This window comes from Heptranchias perlo, chromosome 5 (genome assembly GCF_035084215.1).
Source record: "Heptranchias perlo isolate sHepPer1 chromosome 5, sHepPer1.hap1, whole genome shotgun sequence".
In the NCBI taxonomy this organism is placed as follows: domain Eukaryota; kingdom Metazoa; phylum Chordata; class Chondrichthyes; order Hexanchiformes; family Hexanchidae; genus Heptranchias; species Heptranchias perlo.
Genome location: NC_090329.1, coordinates 8,674,733 through 8,691,875, shown reverse-complemented (window position 1 = coordinate 8,691,875; position 17,143 = coordinate 8,674,733). Strand labels below are relative to the sequence as shown.

Sequence of the window (17,143 nt, the reverse complement as noted above, 5' to 3'; positions counted from 1 at the left end):
TTTACATTGAAGATAAAGGCAGAATAACGTTTCCTGAAATCCAGGCAGTTTTAAAATTGTTAGTTTGGTGTGTTAGTTTATGGAGAAAGGATTGATATTCAGAAGCGATCTAATTGTTAGGATTATTGAGTATGTACCTGCTCCTGAATTTATGCTTTGTACCATTCAAGGCTTTATTTCCCTGAATGCATGGAATCATAGGTACATGACAAAAGACGATTTCAGCAATACTGTAGGAATTGTGTGAACAGAAAACAACATCAGGCCCAGTTAGTCGTCTTCTGATAGATCGCAATCCCACTTTGCTCCTTCTCACTGTAGCCGTCAATCCCTTCTGATACATCTCAAACCCACTTTCCTAACTCTCACCATATCCCTCAATCCCTTCTGCTAGATCTCAATCCCACATTACTTCCTCTCACCACATCTTTTAATCCATTCTGATAGATCTCAATCTCACCTTCCTACCTCTCACGACATCTCTCAATCCCCTCTAATAGGTCTCAGTCCCACCTTACTACCTTTCTCGAAAATTCATCCAAATGCCTCTTGAACTCATTTATAATCTCTGCTTCAATAGTCTTCCTTGGTGAGTTGTTCCACTTCTTGGGTGAGAACGTTCTTCCGTCTGATTAAAGATTGTGCTGCTAATTTTCTAATTGTTAACTGATGTTCTCTGGTTTTTGAATCCATTACTTCAGTGAGCAATTTGGCTTCATCAGCTCCATGAATTCTCTTCATAATCCTGAACACTAAAAGATCTTGAAATTTATTTTAAACAAGTTACCACCTCTGCTAAAATAGCAGAAAGAGAATTTCAAAAGTGTTAAGCATTTGCACACGATTATCACACAACATAATTTCAAGGCTGTCCTCACCTCCAAAGCCACAAAGTTTTCTGTGCAATTTAAGTTGATGATGTAAGTCACCAGCCACAAGCTCAGTACTTAAACATTACCCACTACATTATGCAGAGGTTAGGATACATCCATTTTTATGCTACTGTTCTTATTTAACTTCGCTGAAATAGCTGTCGACGATATGTGAGTGACTAAGGGTGGAAAAAATTTGTTAAGAAGATTCATCCGTGGGGTCAGTGCTTTTGTTAAATTGGTAATATCAGATTGGTGTTACCTGTCATGGCAGCCATCACCATCCTGTGTACAAGCAAAAGTGCAGAGTGGGAAAACTGCTCAAACAACATTACTTTCTCTTTCTATTCGGAGTTGGTGGATCCACTGGACTTTGCCAGTTTCGTCTGTTTTTCTTTCAAACCTGTTTTAATTTTAAACCTGATGTCTACGTTTTCTATGTTTAACCATCTCTCCCATTTTCTCACATTTTTTAGAACTGCATGCCTTAGTTATTCAATGTCCCTTGATTCTTTAATGTTGTTTATTTCTTTAATGCTTCTGTTTATTACTTGCCTGAGATGATGTGTTGCATCATTCAGTAATTATTCCACTGACACTTCCTTTCTGTTATTACCCTTTTATCTGATCCTATTAATGTGCTTATCCATCTCTTATTTTTCACTTTATGAAGAAGGGTACAAAGCCAAAACATTGTCTGTTTTCTCCACAGATCCTGATTGACCTGATGTGTGTTTCCAGCCTTCTCTGTTCTTGTTTCAGATTACCAGCATTTGCCGTATTTTACTTATTCTTTTCTGAATAACTGGCCCCATAAAAATATAGCCAGTGATACCTCTAAAGCATTTTGTAGTTGAAACCAGTTACTCACCATACTTATGGAGTGATACTTTGTACATTGTTTCTTATTTCAGTTTTTAATTGGACTGGCACTACTTTAAATAGCCTCTGGCTTTACTAGTATTGGTGGTGTAAAAGGTGAGCCCTTTTGTTTGGTCAAATATATTAATAACACTTTCATAAGGTTAAATCTCATGGGATCCAAGGTGAGGTAGCCAATTGGATACAAAATTGGCTTGACGACAGAAGACAGAGGGTGGTTGTGGAGGGTTGTTTTTCAAACTGTATGCCTGTGTCCAGCGGTGTGCCTCAGGGATCGGTGCTGGGTCTGCTGTTATTTGTTATTTATATTAATGATTTGGATGAGAATTTAGGAGGCATGGTTAGTAAGTTTGCAGATGACACCAAGATTGGTGGCATTGTGGACAGTGAAGAAGGTTATCTAAGATTGCAACGGGATCTTGATCAATTGGGCCAGTGGGCCGATGAATGGCAGATGGAGTTTAATTTAGATAAATGTGAGGTGATGCATTTTGGTAGATCGAATCGGGCCAGGACCTACTCAGTTAATGGTAGGGCGTTGGGGAGAGTTATAGAACAAAGAGATCTAGGAGTACAGATTCATAGCTCCTTGAAAGTGGAGTCACAGGTGGATAGGGTGGTGAAGAAGGCATTCGGCATGCTTGGTTTCATTGGTCAGAACATTGAATGCAGGAGTTGGGATGTCTTGTTGAAGTTGTACAGGGCATTGGTGAGGCCACACTTGGAGTACTGTGTACAGTTCTGGTCACCCTATTATAGAAAGGATATTATTAAACTAGAAAGAGTGCAGAAAAGATTTACTAGGATACTACCGGGACTTGATGGTTTGACTTACAGGGAGAGGTTAGACAGACTGGGACTTTTTTCCCTGGAGAGTAGGAGGTTAAGGGGTGATCTTATAGAAGTCTATAAAATAATGAGGGGCATAGATAAGGTCGATAGTCAAAATCTTTTCCCAAAGGTAGGGGAGTCTATAACGAGGGGGCATAGATTTAAGGTGAGAGGGGAGAGATACAAAAGGGTCCAGAGGGGCAATTTTTTCACTCAAAGGGTGGTGAGTGTCTGGAACGAGCTGCCAGAGGCAGTAGTAGAGGCGGGTACAATTTTGTCTTTTAAAAAGCATTTGGACAGTTACATGGGTAAGATGGGTATAGAGGGATATGGGCCAAGTGCAGGCAATTGGGACTAGCTTAGTGGTATAAACTGGGCGACATGGACATGTTGGGCCGAAGGGCCTGTTTCTATGTTGTAACTTCTATGATTCTATGATTCTATGAAACTTAATAGGTGTCTTTCCTTGTTTCCGAGCAGATATCTGCAAGGGTTTTAAAAATAGTTAAGTTTTAAATGCTCAAGATAGCACTTATGTGTTTGTTTTATGGTATATCCAGTGACTTCAGCTCTGATAAAGGTCATTTTTCCCCCCCAGCTATTTCATGTGGTCATCCAGGAGTTCCTGTAAACGGTGAGCTATTTGGAGACGCCTTTACCTTTGGTTCGGCAGTTCGCTACACTTGTACCAGAGCTCGAAGTCTGATTGGAAATACTACTCGTATTTGTCAAGAGAACAGTCACTGGAGTGGTTCTCTCCCTCACTGCTCAGGTACAATAAATATATATTGCTTAATAACACAAACAGCTTAGAAATTAGTTGGTTTCAAAGGCTGGGAAGTACAATGGATCAGAGTGCTTTCCCTTGAACTCTGGGCCTCGGATTCGAATACGGCTCAGACTGCAGACATTAAAGACTCTTTCGTTGCTGCCTTTAAGGGTTATAAAGTGAACGACGTAGGGCAATCTTAAGAAGGTTCCCGTAGGTCATAAGTCAATAGAAAAAAAACCTAACAAACATTTAATACTGATTGGCAGACTGGAAGAGAAGTCACAAAGATGGATGGTGTGAGAGATGGAAATGTCACATTTGCAGCAGGAAGTGCTCCCCCGAAGTTGAAATACTTTTAATATAGAATGGGGGGATTTTAACTCTCGGCGATGATGTAAAACAGGCGATATCAGATCAGCCGCCCATTAAACAACCTGCCCGATTTATCTTTCCAGGAAAATCAGGTTCAGTGTATAATGGGTGGCTGATCCAATATTGTCTGTTATACACCACTGCCGAAAGTTATAATTACCCCCAGGGAGTTTAACCTGGCAGAGCTTGACATTTGGTCCCTAAATTGAATTCTCCAGCAGAAACCACTTCTCTCTCACAAAAATGTTTGGAGAAATCAGTAACATGCGGGGACAATTGAGGCAGAGTGATTGGAAGCAAGAGGCAAACATATAGGGGAGGGAACATCAGTGGCGTGGAGCCAGTGAGAGGGGAAAACAGTAATAAGGGAATCATTGTCTATATTTTTGTAGGTAATAGTACACAGAGAAGCTTTATTTCTTGTTTCTGTTTAGTTGACTTTTCTGGTGGTTTGGGTGATCTTTAAGGATCCCATAACACTACGTCGAAGAAGAGCACTGTTCTGGACAATATTCCTCCCTCAACAAACACCACCAAAAAAACAGAATAACTGATCGTTCATCTCAAGCCTATTTGTAGAATCTTATTATCTACAGAGTAGCTGCTGTGTTTGACTTATATAACAACAAAGTAGTTTATTGAGGTGCTTTGAGACATTTCTGAGAGACATTTTGAGGCCCTATATAAATGCAAGTCTGCTATTTTTTTTATTTCATGGGCATCCCCTGAGATAGGAAGAAGAGGAAGGGAGCTGATGTTTTCCACCTGTTAGAAGGAGAAGAGGGGACAGCCAGATTCAAGAGTGGCAAATGGGAGAGGACTAGGGGGGCAACATTGGGTAGGAGAGGAAGAGGGAGGCAAGATCTAATGGGACAGCAACAGCTATAAGGAGACAGAGAGACATCAATTGGGGCAGGGATACAAAGATGCTTAGGGCTGTACCGACCTGTGCTACCCCTCAGAAGCATCTTTTAAAAAGCAATGCAGTCAAAGCATAGGTTCAATGTACCTCAAGCCAGTAAAGTGCAACAAAATTGCTAGTCAATCCCTTGTGCAACTAGCTCATACTGAGGGAAATTGAATAATCAAATGTCTAAATGTTGCTCTGAAACAATACATGTAAATAGGATAAACTGATGAAATGACCTGTAGGTGGGAACATCAGGGAGAGTGTAAACCTCTGCAAACATATTTGTGTCAATTATTTTCTAATTTACGTTTGTCTTTGTACAGTATCCAAGAACAAGCAGTCGTATTAGATTTTGTGTATGAGTATGTCTAAATAAATTCTGGCTATATATAGCAGCTGTTTGTAGTCTTCCCCGAATTATCACTATCAGCTTTTTATAACCGTGATCCAATCATGTCAAAACAACTCAAATTAGACAAATGCTTCTACCTTCCTTGAACTTTACAGTGAAGTTATGGTGCTGTACAATCTGCAATTGGAAACCAGGAGTAATAAGCACATCTATACACTAAATGTTTTACCTTGGAGTGTCGTTTATTACAATATGATGAGTTAATTATTAAATTAGACATGATGTGGCAAAGTGTTGACTTTACATTTAAATGGTTTGGCAGGCAGGGTGATAGGTGAAAAATACCAGCAGTCTTCAGGTTGAATTATGGATGAACAATGGAATTTTTGTCTTAAGGCAACTGTTAAGTAATTTTGTTAAAGTCCAAATACTTTTTTGAACTTCAGGTTCGTGAAGTACAAAATCTGTATTTCTGTCTCATTATTAAACTGTGCAGGAAAAACAGGTAAAAGGGATTGGAGTAAGTAGCTCTGGTGGGATAGCTAGCACAACATGAACACAATGCTGCATTTGGCCACCTCCAACATAGAAATTCCTGCAGATCTGTAGATTTACTTGGATACTATTATCCTTTGAAAATATAGAATTAAAATGAGCATTGATAATTGTACTAATATCGCACTTTGTCTTAAAATATTTTATTGAATTGCCCCATTATCCTAAATGTGACAAGAGGATATTCTTGCACACTTACTGGTGTCCTTGAGTCACCTGTTCTTGCTCTGTTCTCTGCTTCAGAGCTGCTGGGCAGAGGCAGCCTGAAAACAGGCATGTTTTAAAGAACTCCATCTCCTGTCACGTCCAAAGTCTGACCGACTGATACTATGAATACAGTTTAAATTCTCCACTTGTGATTATCAGTTGGTTGGAGCTAAACAATGTCATAGGAAAAGTTCTATACAGCAGTTTCTTGTCAGCAATTCTAAAGCATAAAACAAAGCAACAAGAGCTGACATAGGGATGCCAATAAGTGTGCAGGTATTTTCAAATGCAGGAGCATTGGGAAATGGAATCTCCTTCACTTTTAATAGTGATCATTAGACTTTAAAAAAATAATAATACAGGGGGTAGATTTTTAACTTTCACCGTGAGGCAGGAAACAGCCAGGCCAGCAGTAGGGGCAATATATTGGCCTCAGTACCCCTGAGCTAGGAAGGAGAATAATCCCCGAGGTATCTGACACCGGATCACCATCCAGGGACTCTTGCTGGAAAGTGCGTACAAGTGGATGTTCAGTCAGGATGGCTCACACATGGAGTTGGCACATTTGCTGAATGTAGCAGAGAATGAGTAGCTACGATGGAACCACACCTCAACATAAACCAGCACCTTTAGAAACAGAAGGGACAAAATTCGATTTAAAGGCACACCCTCAACACAAGTTCCTACAGGTTAATTGTGAGCGCATTTGTCTAAAATTAAAACACTTTTGTTGAACGTGATTCGGTTTCTAAAATTAACTGTATGCAGCATGAAAAGTAGACTTCTAGCACAATAGACCAAACAAAACAATAATGGAATTGTAGTGCTGAAAAGCAGCAGAGTCAACAATATCCACTTGGGGCTTTACCTGAATGATGCAGATAATAATTTGAATTAATGAGTGTTGATAGGAAGCTGAAATCACCACTCCCAAGGCAATTTAAAAGAAGCAACAGGGGGAATTATTGGTCAGCATGTTGCCTTGTTGACTGATGCAATGACTGGGAAAATCCTCACAAAGCACTCTGCGAGTGATTCAGGAGCTTGTCTTAATTCTGAAGCCTCCAAACTGATCACCCAGCAAGATGCTTTTGTTCCTCACTGTTCTGAACAACTGGTGGTATGTTACTGAGCCATCGGACAGCTGTTCAGGCAATTAACAACAGTTGGCCTCAGTGAGTATTGACAAGGGAACGTTTTGATTGTTCCCAATTTGCGATGCTGTTGGAAACAGAAAGTGATTAAGACTGTTAAGGTGCAGGGAGCTAACAAACACAACTTGACACCAATACAGTAAGCACATTAAGCATAGAAATGATGGGAGGCTTTGAGATGGTGATGCTCATTTTGTCTGCTATAATATTTCCTTCAGTAAGACTATCAGCTGTATTTTAGAAATTGAAATTCCTAAGTGCAGTGCAGCTAAGATGTTTTTAACTTTGAGAATCACTGGACTGTTTACCTTTAATATTTCTCAGCAGCAGGATCTATTATATTAGCAACTTTATAAATCATGCTGCATTTAAAGTAAAAGTTTTAACCGAGAGTGTTATGCTAAATATATGATGACATAGCCTAGCTGCTGGAATCATGATACCAACATCATTGTTTTGTTGATGCTGGGGACAGATGAGTTCAATAAAATAAGGGGGGGGGGTCGAGTTTCCGTTAATTATTTCAGTACAATCCGGGCAGAATCGGCCAAACCTTCGCAAAAAAATTGGGGAATTTTAAACGTGAGTTACACCCAAAACCACTTAAGTTCGTGTTTTCCTCTGGCTCAAGATACAGTTCGCCTCAATCAGGCCCCGCCCACAAAATTGGCAAAGCCCCCAGGTCAAAATTGCAAGATTTCGCCGATTGTGCTGGTTAGGGAAGGCTGTTCCAATTGTGCTCATTTTGTTTGGCTCACAGGCACGAGGAAGCACATTTTAAAAGTTTTTTCATATCAAAAGATATTTAATTTACTCAGAAACTATTAAATGTTTCAGTACAGTTCTTTTTAAGTCATTTTCAGTGATTTTAAATCAGGTTACTCACAGATGGAGGACTGGACACCCTTATTAAAAATGCTTATTTTTGGTAATATACCCACTTTCAGCTGAATTAATAAAGCCGTATCAGTTACCACTCTTAATTACATCAAGGGATATTTTTTAATAGAAAGTGAAAAAAGAAACAATTACGTTCTATTACGCTGTCCGATTGCGTTGGTTCATGGAAGATTTTATGTTTGTAATTATGCAAATTAATTTTTGTGGAAACTTGAACTGTCACCTAACCAGCAAAATTTTAAGCACATTTTGGGTGCAATTTCCCGAGTTCTACCCCAAGTTCTTAAAGAAGAACAAGTGTAAGTTTTTTTTAAAAATGACAATTTTAATGCAGATTGCTTAATTGGAGTCTGGATAGCAAAGCATCGAAGGTTTAGTGATTTTTATCCTGACGTAATGTATTACCTCACTACGTATGCAAGAATAAACCAAACTTCACATTGGAGATATTATCAGTCGGCTTTGTGACATTCTGAGTGTTGGCCATTCGATTTAGAATGAATTTATCAATCAAAATGATACTTATTTTCGCTATGTCAGGAATGTAATTATAAGTGAGCATTTTATGCCAGTGTTTTAAAATTTTCTGATTCATAATATAGAGATAAGAGTAGAAATTACTGTCAGCAATGTTATTGTATGGATGCTTAACCTACCCATGCCAAATTGCTCACTGCTATTTTAACAAAAGTGGTGTTAAAATAATTGGTTCAATACCTTCATTAAAAGTAGCAAAGACAGCAACTTGATACGAGCACATTAAATATTTGTATGACAGTAATTTCTATCCAATAGTTGGAAAGCAGAAAATGCATTGAAACCTTGCACAAAGACTATCCCTCCATTGAGCTATTTAGCCAGGCCAGAGAAACTAAGGTATTCATGTTAGAAATTAAATCAATTGTTTGTGTTAACATGACTCAAACAAATCAATGATTCAGATTTGATCAATATTGGAAAACTTCATGCATAGAGCAGCGACCATCACCGTCAGTTCCAAATGAGTCATTTAGTTATGCATTTAACTTAAGGCAAATAATCCTAACCAAAGAATCCGACTATACTGAATCAGTTTTCATTCGTGGTATTTTATCCTAGTATATGAAAGCATTCACTGCTGTTGTATAAAACCACAGTGTACTGAATCACATACTATTTACTACTATTGTATAAAACCACAGTTACCCAATCACTTCTCATTCACTGCTATTGTTTAAATTTTTTTGATCTATATTAATGACTTGGACTTGGGTGGACAGGGCACAGTTTCAAAATTTGCAGATGACACAAAACTTGGAAGTGTAGTAAACAGTGAGGAGGATAGTAATAGACTTTAAGAGGACAGAGACAGGCTGGTGGAATGGGCGGACATATGGCAGATGAAATTTAATGCAAAGAAGTGCAAAGTGATACATTTTGGCAGGAAGAACGAGGAGAGGCAAAATAAACTAAATGGTACAATTCCAAAGGGGGACAGGAACAGAGAGACCTGGAGGCATATGTGCACCAATCTTTGAAGGTGGCAGGACAGGTTGAGAAAGCGGTTAAAAAAGCATACGGGATCCTGGGCTTTATAAATAGTGGCATAGAGTACAAAAGCAAGGAAGTTATGTTGAACCTTTATAAAACACTGGTTCGGCCACAGCTGGAATATTGTGTCCAATTCTGGGCAACGCCCTTTAGGACGGATATGAAGGCCTTAGAGAGAGTGCAGAAATGATTTACTAGAATGGTTCCAGGGATGAGGGACTTCAGTTATGTGGAGAGACTGGAGAATCTGGGATTGGTCTCCTTAGAGCAGAGAAGGTTAAGAGGAGATTTGATAGAAGTGTTCAAAATCATGAAGGATTTAGATAAAGTAAATAAAGAGAAACTGTTCCCTTGGCGGAAGGGTTGAGAACCAGAGGAGACGGATTTAAGTTGATTGGCAAAAGAACCAAAGGCGACATGAGGTAAAACGTTTTTACACACCGAGTAGTTATGATCTGGAATGCTCTGCCTGAAAGGGTGGTGGAAGCAGATTCAATCGTGGCTTTCAAAAGGTAATTGGATAAATACTTGAAGGGAAAAAATTTGCAGGGCTACTGGGAAAGAGCGGGGGAATGGGACTAACTGGATTGCTCTTACGGGCTCAATGGGCCGAATGGCCTCCTTCTATGCTGTAACCATTCTATGATACTATGAAAATCAGCATACCCAAATATTTCCCACTCACTGCCATTATATAAAATCACAATGTACCCAATCACTTCCCACTCACCGCCATTGTATAAAAACACAGTGGGGTTAAATGTGATAGCCCTTGAATCCGGACCTGGGGGTTGTGATGCTCGATTAATCCCCGCCCGGTTGTTCCAATGCAGGCAGCCTGAGAGATCCGTGCTGCCTGGTCACTTACCTGATTCCAGCGGGAGCAGTCAGGCCTAGCTGCGTTGTTCAGTGACTTCTTATCAGCAGTGGGGGGGGCCCAGATAACGCATGGGTGGCTCGCACCTCTTAAAGGCAGCCTGCACCTCTTATATTTGAACAGAGATCAGACATTACACACATAAAACACAGATTCAGGCCCCGTCCCTTTGTTTACAAACTGTTGAGCTATGTTAAAACACAGAATAAAGTTTGAATAATATTAAATCCCACATCCTCCTATCTGCACCTAGACCTCATCAATCTGGCCTGCGAGAGTGCGTACACCAAGGTTCTCTGATGATGCACTAGAGGTCTTGGTGCAAGAGGTGGACAGAATGAGGGGCATCCTATATCCACAGGGTGGGGGAGCAAGAGGCCCTGCAGACCTTCAGACATCTGCTCCCGAGGCAGTGGGAGGCAGTAGGGGGCGCAGTCAATGCCAGGCGCATAGCACCACAAACATGGATGCAGTGCAGGAAGAAGTTCAATGCTTTGACACAAGTGATCAAGGTGAGTGAGGTCAACTGTCAAGTGGTATCTCCTACCTCCTACCACCTGCACCACGAGCCACATCCACTGCTCCACGTACTACACCCACCCCATCACCCACATACCAACAAACTCTTTCAATCAGTACTCAACCCGTGGTTAACAAACATCTATCAATCTCAGATTTAAAATTCACAATTGAGCTAACACCAACTGTCGTTTGCAGAAAAGTGTTCCAAACTTCTACCACCCTTTGTGTGTAGAAACATTTCCTAGCTTCATTTCTGCAAGTCCCGGCTCTAAATATTAGGCTATGTCCCCTAGTCCTAGTATTCAAGTATAGGAGACATCCAAAAACAGGTACAAATGCATCAGCAGCTAGAAGCAATAATCCAGCAACTAACCTGTATCTCCTGCATGATCCCTTTAAATAGAGCTGGTGGGGTGTCCTCCAGGCACTCTACAACATATTCACATGTTCGTGGTTAAGATTGGAGGGTTGAATGCGAAAATGGTACCTGTCCCTTTAAATCAGCGTTGCACACTGATCTACTGCATATTCTCTTTACATGGTGCTAGTGTTCGTTATCTGCGCGTGCGCAAACGCCTTTACCAAGATGGCATCCGCGCATGTCACACTAGAAGCGTGTGCGCACATTCCGGACCCCATTTTGGGACCATAGGAGGCCACGTAATGCCTAAAAAACGGGCGCGACATGGCCGAATTTGTAGCTCAGTGTACAAAGTCCCTTCCCTCTCACTGCCATCGTATAAAAACAGTGTACAAAGTCCCTTCCCTCTCACTGCCATCGTATAAAAACACGGTGTACAAAGTCCCTTCCCTCTCACTACCATCGTATAAAAACACGGTGTACAAAGTCCCTTCCCTCTCACTACCATTGTATAAACACAGTGTACCCAATCACTTCCCTCTCACTACCATCGTATAAAAACATTGTGTACCCAATCACTTCCCTCTCACTGCCATTGTATAAAAACAGTGTACCCAATCACTTCCCTCTCACTACCATCGTATAAAAACATTGTGTACCCAATCACTTCCCTCTCACTGCCATTGTATAAAAACACAGTGTACCCAATCACTTCCCTCTCACTGCCATTGTATAAAAACACAGTGTACCCAATCACTTCCCTCTCACTACCATTGTATAAAAACAGTGTACCCAATCCCTTCCCTCTCACTACCATTGTATAAAAACAGTGTACCCAATCACTTCCCTCTCACTACCATCGTATAAAAACATTGTGTACCCAATCACTTCCCTCTCACTGCCATTGTATAAAAACACAGTGTACCCAATCACTTCCCTCTCACTACCATTGTATAAAAACAGTGTACCCAATCCCTTCCCTCTCACTACCATTGTATAAAAACAGTGTACCCAATCCCTTCCCTCTCACTACCATTGTATAAAAACACAGTGTACCCAATCTCTTCCCTCTCACTACCATTGTATAAAAACAGTGTACCCAATCCCTTCCCTCTCACTACCATCGTATAAAAACATCATGTACCCAACCCATTATTACTGATTCCTGTTGTGTAGAATTCATGAACTCGTCAACTCTAATGCAAAAATTGATTCAAACACTAACTGTTACTCAAATCCATTTTGCAATATCGGGACTCAAAATATAGGTACCACCCTGCCAAATTTCACCTTGTGTGTAAGCTTCATGTTTTTGTTAAACATTTAGTTTAGATTTAATTGCTGAATGGCTAATTGACTCTTCTGCAGCACAAAGCTTTGGAAATTGGCTGTTTTTCTCTGTAGTTTATAGAATGCCTGATCCCAGCACAGTCATGACCCAATCATACAAATTCCTGGCAGACTAGTTATGTATTTTCCAGGGTTCAGCTTTACTTGTTTGCATCATAATTGTGCAGTTGTCCTAATGGAGCCAAGTTAGAGAATCATCACCTTCACATTGTCCTTCAGTTATCGTCTAGCTGAGGTATGTGGTATACTCAGCCAGTCAAGTCTCACAAGGCATAGCATTGCAATTTTTTTGTATCAGGACAATTCCTCAGGCAGTGTTAGCATTCTGGTATCTTACCCATGTGCCAGTTCTTCCTGCCTGAGGCTAGACAGTGAGCGTCAACAGACTATTATCCCATGGTGGTACTCACAGCAATGCCCAGTCCTGTTCTCACCTGACATGCACACCCATCTCACGTTCCAGCAGGGGTTACTATATAATAATCAGAGTTATGAAAATGGATTGACTATTTCCCCTTCTTTGCCAGGGGTGACTGAGGACACTTGTAGCACTCAACTTATGCCCTAGCTAAGAACAATCAACTATTGGTAAGACCAATGTCATTTTCTTCGGTCCCTGCCACAAACTCCGTTCCCTAGCCACCAACTCCATGCCTCTCCCTGGCTACTGTCCGAGGCTGAACCAGACTGTTTGCAACCTTCGCGTTCTATTTGACCCTGAGATGATCTTCCGACCCAATATCTGCTCCATCTCCAACATTGCCTACTTCCACCTCCGTAATATTGCGCGTCTCCACCCCTGCCTCAGCTCATCTGCTGTTGAAACCCTCATCCATGCCTTTGTTGCCTCTAGACTTGACTGTTCCAATGTGCTCCTGGCCAGCCTCCATAAACTTGAGCTCATCCAAAACTCTGCTGCCCGTATCCTAACTCGCACCAAGTCCCATTTACCCATCACCCCTGTGCTTTCTGACCTACATTGACTCCTGGTCTGGGATCGCCTCGATTTTAAAATTCTCAACCATGTTTTCAAATCCCTCCATGGCCTCGCCCCTCCCTATCTCTGTAACCTCCTCCAGTCCTACAACCCTCCGAGATCTCTGCGCTTCTCCAATTCTTGCCTCTTGTGCATCCCCGATTTTAATCACTCCACTATCGGAAGCTGTTTCTTCAGCTGAGTAGGCCCTAAGCTCTAGAATTCCCTCCCTAAACCTCTCCACCTCTCCACATCTCTCTCCTCCTTTAAGACGCTCCTTAAAACCTACCTCTGTGACCAACCTGTCCTAATATCTCCTTATGTGGCTCAGTGTCAAATTTTGTTTGATAGTCGCTCCTGTGAAGCGCCTTGGGATATTTTATTATGTTAAAGGTGCTATATAAATGCAAGTTGTTGTTGTTGTTTGTTTGCACAGACCAGCAATCAAATCTGGGACTTCCAATCTCTGGTTCAGTACCATGTCTGATAGTGCCTTAACACAAGCACTTGAACCTCACGCTGTTTCTGATGGTGACACTATCAGCCTCACACTACTATCAACACAGATGTGCAAAACACCACATTGATATTTGCATAGACACGTCAACATAATTGGCATTAACAGCAGACAAAATAATTGACTGTGCTCTTAATAATGTACCCTTTATCCCAGAAATAAATCCTGTTTTGTTGAATTAACAGTGGTGAATATTAAGTAAGCATCTATTTAATGTTTTGCATTTTTATTGACTAAATTAAGCATCTAAAAAGCACCTAAATATTAAAGGTATGGAGCAGTAAAGTGATTTTGTATTCATGAGAAGAGACTTCTTTTTAATTTTAATTTTATTTTGGAGTTTTGGCCTTGAACCTCTGCAGGGGTTCTATCGGCCTACTGTTGTAACCACAATGAGAGATTGGCAGAGTCCCGAGGGAAACACTGCAAATGGCTGAAAAATGCCATTTACGCATTTCCTTGGGAGCTTGCAGTGTTGAAAGGTGGCTAACAGTGCAAGCCAGTCAATCAATCGACAGACACTAAAGTCCCTACATGAATATAATACTATGCAAAGCCACTTGATAATGTCATACAGAGTCTTGCTCTTTCTCTCCCTTCTGACAGACTTAGCTCCCTTAAGCCTGGTCGCACCTTGCCTGACAGTAGATTCTGCCTCTTCATTAACCTTAATGTGGTTCGTTACTAAAAGAGGCACCTGAGGCAAGCAGAATCTCAATGATTTCCCAATCTGTTCCTGAAGTTTTCAGCTACAAAATATACTTAAATAATAGGCTGACTTACATTAGAATGTATGAATCATAAAATAAATAACATAATATTAAAAGCATAAATTCCAATCACTTAAGGAGAATTACTTTTTATTTAAAGCAAATTTAGAAGTCACAGTTTTTTTCTGATGTATTAACTACCAAGGGAATATAACCTTTGTGCTTATTCGTGCAAAATATTTAAAATATCTGAATGGAAGTTCAAATAGAGTAGCCATCTGTGATGTTCTTGGGTCCCCATTAAAATCCCAACTTGCTTGACTTGATCATCGACTCATATAAACTGCTTGACAAGATGGCATATATAACCTCATGAGAAATTTTTGACCTGTCTTAACAGTCCTGTTAGTCTTATGAAAGTAGTGGCATTTTTTTCTGAAGATGTGAAACTCTTTCCCTCCCCCCCAGAGTCCTCTGTTGTTTCTGGATTATGTATCACTAAAAGGACAGGGAGATGATGATCCCATAGCTCTGTCAGTACTGCTCAGATACCCTGTGACTTTCCAAATTAATAGTCAATATTTACCTTCACATGAGAGGAATAATTGTATTGTTCCTGTGAGTGCATCAAAGGTATAGCAGATTAATAAATTAATATGCTTGATTAAAAGGAACCAAGTAGCTTCTTCTGGCCACACAAAAATCTCCCAGGTGGTATCATTTTCTAAAACCCTGTGTTTTGAATACAAAAGTTCAGACACAAAATTAACAACCTCCTGATAAACCTATTAGCAGGGTTGCTGGAGCATAGGAATGCTGTAGGCAAGCCCTTTGGTAACCCAATGCAAATTCTTCAGGTAATGTTATGTTCCACAAAACATCAAGGTCACTAAAAAAAATGTTTTTTTTTTAAAGAAATACAAGCAGTACATAAACATTCAACACAACTGTCATTTCTATAAGTTTTGAACACAATTGGCAAATAACTTCAGTTCCAAGTAAATCTCCCTTGAATTCTTAGTGTTCAATTCCCAAGATAGGTTCAGATGAAAAAGGCCCTGCAGCCCATTTGACATCATGCTTTCAGCATACCAGTCCCAGCATCTCCCCATTACAGTATTTAATTGTTTCTTCAATAAGTCCAATGCCCTGGTTTGAACCATCCTCCCTGACAACTCATTCCAGTTGTTGATTGTCTTCTGTGCAAAATAATACTTCTTGGCAGCTTTCCTAAACTTGCCCTTCACAACCTGTGCCCAATTGTCCTACTATCTTGGCATATCTGAAAGTATTCTTCCAGGTTTGCCCTTTCCATTCCTTTAAGTGCATTATATAACCCTAGAAGGTCCTCTCTGCAATATATATTTTTGAAGCTGAAGACCCAAGCTATCTACACATTCCTCATCAGTTAGAAGGTAATAGGTCATTATGTGTACAGTACTCTCTCCTGATACATCGCCCATAATGATTGTCAAAGCTCATTAGCAAATTCAAATGACCAAATGGAGTCAATCTGTGAGACTTATTACAGTTGCTTAGAGCTTTACCTTGTTGTCAATGGATAAGCCAGATGGGAGGGTAAAACAGAGAAAACCTAGAAGGGAGAAAATTGAAGAGTGATGGAGGTAGAAATGATATAGAAGTTAGATATTATGTTACAGAGGCACGGCTAGTAGATGACTTTTCAAATCCCGACACTGATACAGGTAAGTGTGCAATTATAAGGATGTGATCACATGGGGAAATAATTACAAAATAAACAAACACATCAGTCTAGGGAGTGGGGGAAATAGATACTTCAAAGTTCTCTTTTATGAATATTAAGAGTCTCATGAATATAAAAAGGAGATCTGGAAGTCCTTAATGGAGAGGGAGGCTATGATACCATGGGTATCGCCAAGACCTGGATCAAGAATGACATTGGTTGGTTAAACATACAGGGATGTAGGTTCCTTCGTAGAGATAGAAAAGACAAAGCAGGAAGACGGGTGTAGCTCTTTATGTGAAAGACAACTTAATTGTAATGGAGGTGGACTTTTCTGGTCTGGGTGTAGATAAAGTGGAAACTCCATGGATAGAGATGAGGACATGTGAGAAAGAAAACTAATCACAGGCATCTGCTGTAGATCACCAGGTTAGGTTGAGGGATTGGACCAACAACTCGATGTAAGGGAAGGGTTTACAGGAACAAAGGCAGTAAAAGATGACTTCAATTTAACAAGGACAGACTGTACTGTCAGGAAACCATGCATGATGCACATCTCAACCATTTCTGTCCTAAAATGACATCTTAAAAAGGGCCTACCACCTGAAATAGGCGGGTGCCCAGCGATGGATCCCTGTAAAAATGGTGGTAGTTGGAGAGGAGGCGTTAATGGAACCCTATTTGAGGACATTACTGCCCCGTTAATACCGATTTGGGTGAGTTAAAATTGGTCCCATGTTGTGGCGGGCATACTTGGATCATCTATTTTTTTACATAAGTAACTGTCA

The 17,143-nt window shown here is 40.4% G+C and overlaps 1 protein-coding gene across 1 annotated transcript in view; it reads left to right on the top strand.

The window, feature by feature from the left end:
* LOC137321575 (CUB and sushi domain-containing protein 1-like) overlaps window positions 1–17,143 on the top strand; it is a 2,214,006-nt gene that overhangs the window by 2,129,272 nt on the left and 67,591 nt on the right. The window contains exon 56 of the mRNA XM_067984007.1: window positions 3,184–3,357. Coding sequence (XP_067840108.1) covers window positions 3,184–3,357 — 174 coding nt within the window. The remainder of the gene's footprint in view (window positions 1–3,183; window positions 3,358–17,143) is intronic.